This window comes from Canis lupus, chromosome 9 (genome assembly GCF_003254725.2).
Source record: "Canis lupus dingo isolate Sandy chromosome 9, ASM325472v2, whole genome shotgun sequence".
NCBI classification, from domain to species: domain Eukaryota; kingdom Metazoa; phylum Chordata; class Mammalia; order Carnivora; family Canidae; genus Canis; species Canis lupus.
The window spans coordinates 52,111,974-52,120,075 of record NC_064251.1 but is presented as its reverse complement, the minus strand read 5'-3'; the positions used below and the strand labels follow the sequence as shown (position 1 = coordinate 52,120,075).

Genomic DNA, 8,102 nt, shown 5'->3' with positions numbered 1-8,102 from the left:
CAGGTCAGCAGACACTTTCTGTAAGGGCTGACCTGGAAAGATTTTAAGACCTGGGGTCGTGGTTACAGGGTCTCCGTCTCTGTCCCTCAGCTCTGTCTGCAGCTTAACGTCTGTGGGACAGCAGACTGTGGCCACAAAGGATGCCGACCCAGGGGGCCCAGCCACAGACCCTGCTCTCTACTCCTGACCAAGACCCCCAGGGACTCCTCCCTCAGCCAGTAGGGCCCCTCCGGGTCAGGTCCCAGGGGGTGCAACCAAAGGAACAGAGGCAGCATGGTCGGTGGCCAGGGCAGTGCAGGCAGCGGTGGCACCCACGAGCGCCCCACAAGGAAGCAAATGTCTTTATTGAGAAAACGCATGGCCGGCGGGACGTGGTGGGTCCCTGCTCTCACCCCTGGGGATGGGAGGCAGGGCCTTAAGTGCAGGAGACGGAACAGAGAAACAGGGCTTCACAGGGAGCAGGGTGGGGACCCCATGCTCCCTCCCCTGACAGCGCCCGCACCGCCTCCCTGAGGCCACCGTGTGCATGGAGCGCCTCACGCTAGGCCGGCCGCAGCTTCATCTCCGACACCTTGTAGCTGTAGTTGTAGCCTCTCCCAGTCTTCCAGTTGACGCCGTTGGCAAAGCTGTCGTGGGGCCCCCGGAGGTAGAGACCATTGAGGTTCGACAGATGGCACTTAGAGTACCACCAGCCCCCCTTGTACCGCTCTGCACAGTTTTCCGTAGTTGAGTCGTTGTCCTGGTCTTTGGTGGAGAAGGGCTGGGTGTTGTGGTATGACAGGGAGTCGCCTGCACGGGGGAGAGTGGGGGCGAGGTCTGGGCAGGTCGGCCCCATCCAGGTGTGCGTGTCATGCACTGCACAACTCTAGGGGGTGCCAGGGGATGCTTGCTCTCTAGTACAGTCGCCTTGGCACGTACCCTCATTCCGTCTGTCCCTGCCAGCTGGCAAGCGTCCTTCCTCGGAGGGAGGCCACTCACTGCCCTGGGACAGTTGGTACATCACCAGGGAGCTCCAGGCATCACATAGTGGGAACGTGGGTGCCACAGGAAACCACCACATTACTGCCTTTTCCCTGGTTGTGTCGCTGATGCCATACAGAGCAGTCCCCCCACCCCACCACTGGACTTGTTACTGGACATGACATGTTGTTTTTGTGGGTACCAGCAGGTATGGGTGACAGGATCCTCACAGATGGAAAAGGGACCATGTCGGGCGGCCACTACCCTATCCATGTGGTGCAGAGGTAGAAGGGGAAGCAGGGCCCCGAGCCCCGGGTGGACCCTCACCTGCGCTGCCCTCCACGAAGGCCCCCAGGACCAGCCTGTACTTCTCAGCCTCACCCGCCACCTTGAACGATGTGTACTTGGCAAACTGGTGGTTGCCCTCGAAGTCCATGAGGTCCACACGGAGCTCACTGGTTCCTGGAGCAGAGGGGCTGTCAGGTCCCAGCCGGGGACCCCTCGTCTCAGCCCCAGGAGGTGGGAATGCAAGAAAGTGTGCAGGGACCGCATGGACTTGGCATCCCAGGGAGGTCTCCACATGTTCAGATACAAAGTCCTTGGTTATACGAGGGGCCATGAAGACCCACATCCCACACGTCCTCCTACGGCACCTGATCCCCTCCTCGTTTCTGTCTGAGGGAACAGGACACTGTTCTACCTCAATGAAGCACATTTTCCTGGCAGGGTGTGACATCACAGCCCCGGGCCGTGGGCCACTTAGGGTTCCTGCACGGGGGACAGTCTGTCACACACTGGAGCAGCAGGATGGCCAAGGGGATCGTGCAGGGAGGACAGATGGACCCCTGGCGGCCTCCCCAGGACAGCGGCAAGTGGTCACAGCGGGCAGAGGAGCCCGAGTGTCAGGACGCTGCCCTCACCCAGACCCGCGCAGGTCAGGGACAGAGGACCTGGAGGAGGGACGGTCTGTCTTCCCCAAACAGGCACTGCAGGGTCCCCAGAAGCCTCTGGTCCCTCCTGTCCCAGGACCTTAGACTCCAGTGGTGCCCTGGATGCATGAAGCCTCCCCGGGGCCCTGACGTGTTCCCCCCAGACGTTGGGCACAGAGGTAGAGCCCCCATGCACAGACTGGTGCAGAACCAGTGCCTCCCGCTGTCAGAGTGCAGCCCCTGCAGGATGAGGGACAAGGGCCTCAATCCAGGGCCCAGGCTGGGGTCAGGGCGGGGGGTGTCAGGCCCTACCCTGGGCGGTCAGGGCGTGGATGTTCTCATTCCCCAGCCAGAACTCCCCCAGCTGACTGCCGAAGCCCTGCTTGTAGGAGGCCCAGTCGCGGAAGAAGTCCACGGAGCCGTCGGTCCTTCGCTGGAAAACCTGTGGACAGCAAGAGGGTCAGGGCCCTGGGCCCTGTTAGGGTCACGGCTCAGGGGGAGGCCTCCCAGCTCAGGGGGCATCCTGGCAGAGCAGCAGACACGGCCACGGGGTCTCATTTCAGGTCCCGCAGAGGATCTGAGGACAGAGCCCGCAAGGGAGGAGGGGGACACAGAGGAACAGAGAGGGTGGGCAACAAGCCCAAAGCCACACAGCTGGGGGTGTGGGCTCCCTTGGGCCTCACCCCAAAGTCTGGACTCCCCCCCATAAGGATTTACCCCCCACGAGCTGTCTGGTCCTCCCTGCCCTGGACCAGAGGCTCAGTCAGCCTGAGGGTGGGTGGTGGATAGTGTGACAAAGGCCACAGGACAGTGTCCTCCCTCTGGCAGACATGGGCTCTGGGGGACCCACAGGCAGATCCCCCTCCTGAGCCCCCCGCCCCGAGCGGTTCCCTGGGGCCCCGCACTCACGGTCCAGCCCCCACTGTCCGTGTCCATGTCGCACAGCACAGTCAGGGGCCGGCAGTCGGGCAGGTAGATGGTGTGCCAACCGCTCAGAAAGGTCCCCCTGGTCAGCAGCTCCCTGCAGGTCCGAGGTGCTGGGGATGCACCCAGGGCTGCCGTCAGGCAGGAAGCCCTGGCACGTCGGCCCGGGCGCGGAGGGACCTGGGCCTGGATGGGGACCAAGCCCCAGGCTGCCCAGCCAGATCTCCCTGGCAGTCCTGTCCCCCCAGGGCCACCCAGCCCAGTCCAGAGCCCTTGGCCTGCAGGAGACGTTGTAGCTTCTGGACAACATCACCGGGGGCCTGCTGCCCACTGCCGAGCCACCCAGGGAGGGACCTGCGGCTGTAGTGTGGGGTCCTTGGGTTCTGGAACCCGAGCGAGGAGGGGGCGTCTGGTGGAGCCTTCCTTGAGGGTAGCAGCGTCAGCTCAAGAGTGGGGGGGGCAGTGGCACGGTCGGTCACCTGTGTTGCAGGACTGAGGTGACCCGGGCTCTCCTGTGGGCAGGAGAGGACATGCACATCAGGGCCTGGAAATGGAAGCCCTGGCCCCTGCAGCCCCAGGAATACAGGGGAAGCAGAATGGGGGTCTGTCCAGGGCGGGAGGGCTGTGAGCCTGTCGGTCCCCGGGACGGATCTGCAGGGCCCTGCAGTGTCCAGCCCGACCTCCCGGCCCAGGAGCAGATGGTCTCTCTGGGCGCTGGGTGCCCACTGGGTGAACCATGTGCCTGGGGCCCCCGGCTCTTCAGTGGGGTAGGAATGGACTTTTCACCTCCACCCACTGTCCCTCAGACTCAGAGCCTCTGCTTGGGGAGACATCTGGGGGCAACAGGTTTTCAGGTCTGTGCCCCAATCCTGTGCTTTTTCTTGGTGCTCAGAGCACGCGACTGGGTCTCAGGGTTTGGGAGTTTGTATCTCACATGTTGTTTGATAAACGTTTCATAAATGAGCATAAATAGGAGGGAAAGTGGGGGAAGGTCTGCACTCAGCAGTAATGACATCTGGCTGTCACTAGGGTCCCGGGTGGGGGGAATGCGGGGCTGTGACCCTCACAGACAGGACGGCACCCTGAGCCCTGGCCCAGACCCTGGGCACTTTCCTGCCATTTCCCTGACGAGACAGGAACTTGGGTCTGAAACCCATCCCCCCGAGATGCCGCCAGGCTGACTGTGGCCTTGGGAGCCCCGCGTGGCCAGAGCCTGTGGACGCGCCCCTGGACCTGGCTCAAGCTCACCTTTCTGCCCCTGCACGCCTCTCTCTCCTTGGTTTCCTGGAGAAGATACAGGAGGAAGGACCCGGACACAGAAGGTATGGTCAGTGCAGGGCTGCCCCAGGGCCTGGACGTCCCCATTGCTCTGTTGGCTCCCCAAGATTTCTAATGTCAGGGTTTCCAAGGAGGGCAGGGGACCCCGAGGCCTGGGATCCTGCCCCCCCAAAGGAGAGGTCACTGGAGACCCAGGACCCCCAACCAAGGTCTCAGGTCATGCACGATCTCCAGGTTCCTTGGAAATGGACCTATGACCTATCCCTCCCCGTCACTCTGCCACTCTGTCCCTCCCTGTCTCTCTCTCCCAAACTCCTCGTCCTCTGTCTGTGATCCTCTCTCATCTTCTATGAACAGACCAGGGTCCCGCACAGGGGTCCTCACTCTTTATCATGTTGTTACCTTTGGGTCCCGGTGGTCCGGCCTTCCCAGGGACTCCAGGGGGACCAGGTGCTCCTGCAAACTCCAACGACACAGGCATCGTGGACAAAGGTGCAGCCCAACGATTCTATGTGAGCTCTTTGACCCAAGTAGTAAGGTCCACCCAGCACTACTTATCCTCAGAAGGCTGCCCCCGGGGTGGACGGAGCTGCCCTGGGGTGGATGGGGCTGCCCTGGGATGGACCCAGCTGCCCCTGGATGGACAGAGTTGCCCCAGGGTGGACAGAGCTGCCCCAGGGTAGACGGAACTGCCCCGGGGTGGATGGAGCTGCCCCGGGGTGGACCCAGCTGCCCCAGGGTGGATGGAGCTGCCCCTAGGGTGGACTCAGCTGCCCCGGGGTGGACGGAGCTGCCCTGGGGTGGATGGGGCTGCCCTGGGGTGGACGCAGCTGCCCCGGGGATGGACCCAGCTGCCCCTGGGTGGACAGAGTTGCCCCAGGGTGGACGGAGCTGCCCCAGAGTGGACAGAGCTGCCCTAGGGTACACCGAGCAGCCCCTGGGAGAAGCCCAGGCCCAAGTGGAGACCAGATAGTCACCTGCAGCCCCGGCCCCAGGGCCACCGCTGACCCCTGGCTCTGCTGACTTATGTGCAGGGCCCCGGCCCAGCTGCCCCCACAGAGCCCTATGGTCTAGTCAGCGCCTGGAACACAGGGCACATCCCGGGAGATCCTGTCCCACTGGTCCCCATGGGACACGGCCGGCCTCTCCTGCGGTGGGTTCCGTGCAGGGTGAGCCGGTGGGCACTGCCCCCCCGGATGCCGTGGAGGTCGGGCCATCATGAGCCCCTCCCCCGAGGATCCGACTCCACCCACAGCAGAGCTGCGTGGCTCTGACCCCACTGTGTGCAGGGCAAGACCCGCGCCCCCACCTGCAAGTGCAGGGGGCACGGCCACCCCGGGCTCTACCTGGAGAAGAGCAGGCTCTGGGTCACCCCACCCCGAACCCGGGGTGCCTACCTCTCGCTCCATCGACGCCTGCGTCTCCCTTGGACCCCACGGCCCCTGGCAGCCCCGGGCAGCCTCGGAGGATGGTGAGCTTGCCAGAACCCTCCAGATCTAGCACCTTCGCCTCTGCAGAGAGACACCAAGTGTCGGTGGGTGCGCCCCGCCTGGGCCCGAGGCCCCAGCAGATCCTGCGGACAGACTGCCCTGCGAGGGGACCCCGAGCCTGGGCTGACCGCTGCGCACCACTGGGCGGTCAGCCTGGACCTGGGTTCCCCCGCCTCTGGTGTAGACGTGCTCTGTCCCCCTGATTGCCCGTCCATGGGTGCTGGTCAGGCGGGAGGAGATGGCCTTGGAGTCCTCCCTGCCCAAGGGGAGCCCAGCTCCTCAGTGCTGTGTTCTCGGGCACATCCCTCCGCCCCCCCGGGCCTCTGTCCTCTGGGCTCCAGGAGGATGGGAAGAGGGCTGTGGGGGAGGATTCCTTAGATGCTGCAAATGTTTCCATCTGAGCAGGATCCGTGGCATTTAGAAAGAGCTGCATGAACACTGGGGACTTTCAATTACTAATAACCCTAAATATTTCTAGGAAACTCGGGGATTTTGGGTCAATGTTGAAATTTCACCCCCAGCCCTTGGGCAGGTGCTCAGAGAATTCCTGAGCCGCCAGGGGTCCTTGTGGGTCCCCTGGAGAGGGATGTGTTTGCTCCCAGGACACAGAGCAAGGGTCCTCGGATTTGGGAACAGAGGTTGATTTACTTGGTGGCATTTGATCGTGTGGATCCCGAAGCTAAAAACATCCGGGTCAGAGGCCTGGGGGTGTCTCGGGGGTGCCTGACAGCACAGGGTCCTGTGGGGGCCGGGGGCAGGGAGCCGCCACAACCTGGAGTGCTGTTCTGTTCTCCTCTCACTGCTCAGAACACGGTAGGCTTCATTTTAAACTTTGCTTCATTTTTTCTCATTCATAAAGAAGAGTTGGCAATTTTAGACAAATTAGGAAACACAATGTGTTTAGGGGAACAAATTTACTGTCCAGTGATCTTCCAGTGAAGGATCCTGATGTTTCCCGTCTCGAGGGTTCCAGGCCTTTCTTGGCTACTCCGGGTTAATCCCACTCCCCGTCCCACCGACCCTGGTGAGTCTGGCACCAGCTGTGGCACTTGGACTCTTGGAAACACACCTGTTCTGTCCCTCCTGGTCCAGGACCTCCGGCAGGTCAGGGTGGGGACGGGGGGCGCAGGGCAGGGTAAACAGCTCCTGAGCCCAGGTCAGGGAAAGGGGGGCAGGAGGCTGCTCTGCCTCCCCCCTCAGAGGCACAGCGGGACACCCCTGCCCCAGAGCCTGACGGTCCTTCGGCGCCAGGTGTGAGGTCCCCAGGACCCTGTGATTGCCTGCCCTGCACGTGGACCCTGTATCACCCCCCTGCACATGGACCCTGTGATCGCCGCCCCCGCACATGGACCCTGAGCCCCGGAGGAGGATTCCTCCGCAGGGTCCCCTGCTGACAGCGCGGGCCAGGGGTTGGGCCCATCACCTCGGGGTTGGACTTGCCCACCATCCTCTTCTGGGAAACGACACTTAAAATGCACCATCCCAAGGAGTAATGGAGTTTTCACGGAGGGCTGAGCACAGGCCTGGCTTGCATGTGCAGGCTGCCAGCTTCCAGACCTGATCAAGGCTGAGCCGGCTCGCCTGGTGTCTGACTCACCGGGACAGGTGTCCTCAGTCGAGGCCACAGTGCACAGGAGGGCAGTGACGGCCAGGACGGCAGGTCCTGCAGCAAGTCCGCCCCGCTGCATGGCTCTGGTGTGAGCAGCTGCGGGAGCTCCTGGCTCTCTGAGGCCGTGGCCTCCCCCTCTTAACCCCTGCCTTTATTTCTCTTCCCCGGGGGGCCACTTCCTTCCGAGGCTTGTGGCGCCAGCTAGAGTGACACAGCCCCACGCCCTGATAGCGAGCATCCTGTGTGATGGGCCTCCCTTCCCCTCATAGGGACACACTTCCCAGGAGAAGACCCCAAGGCCCTGTGTGGAGAAGGCCCAGCCTGCCTGTCTCTAAGGAACACTTGGGGCCCCTCCTCATTCTCTGGCTCTGCGAGATAATAATCCGAGGCCTTCCCTGGTTGGCAGGGTTTGGAGAGCTGCTCACTGGCCTACAGCAGCTTCACGTCTCTGGCTGGTAGAAGGGCAGGGGAGGGCAGAGTGTCTGTAGGAGTCACTGGCCAGAGTGAAGAGGGGTGGCCTCCGACCAACTGCCAAGGGGTGGGGGGCGTGTGGGTGGTCGGGTCAGGGCCAGTGACGAGGCCAAAGAACAGGCTGTGAGCCTGGTGGCAGCATCTTCACCAAAACAACAGGGAAGGGGTTGGAGTCACGTTGAAGCCACCCCGGGCCACTTGACACCCAGGCAGGGGCGTCTGCATCCCCACGTCGACCTCCAGGCATGGCGTGAGCATCGTGACCCCCATGTCAGACAACACCATGTGGGTGTCAGGGATCTCCTAGAGAGCACTTCAGTGTCCGTGGGTGGTGTGGTTCTTACAGGTCCCCCAGGGAGACACTCAGGGGAAATGGTGACTAAGCTGCCCCAGGCAGCTTTGAATTTAGTGCAGGTGCCCTCTGACGAGGGAGAAGAGGGG

General features: G+C 62.8%; 1 protein-coding gene across 1 annotated transcript; it reads right to left on the bottom strand.

Moving 5' to 3' along the window:
- Positions 1–276: 276 nt before the first annotated feature.
- On the bottom strand, positions 277–7,337 carry FCN2 (ficolin 2). Its single transcript, XM_025475656.3, has 9 exons — positions 7,179–7,337; positions 5,489–5,602; positions 4,494–4,547; positions 4,062–4,097; positions 3,293–3,325; positions 2,799–2,926; positions 2,202–2,331; positions 1,288–1,422; positions 277–789 (listed from the first exon to the last, which is right to left on the bottom strand). The coding sequence occupies exons 1-9, from the start codon at positions 7,267–7,269 to the stop codon at positions 542–544; spliced, it is 969 nt and encodes a 322-aa protein (XP_025331441.1). The 5' UTR covers positions 7,270–7,337; the 3' UTR covers positions 277–541.
- Positions 7,338–8,102: the final 765 nt, after the last annotated feature.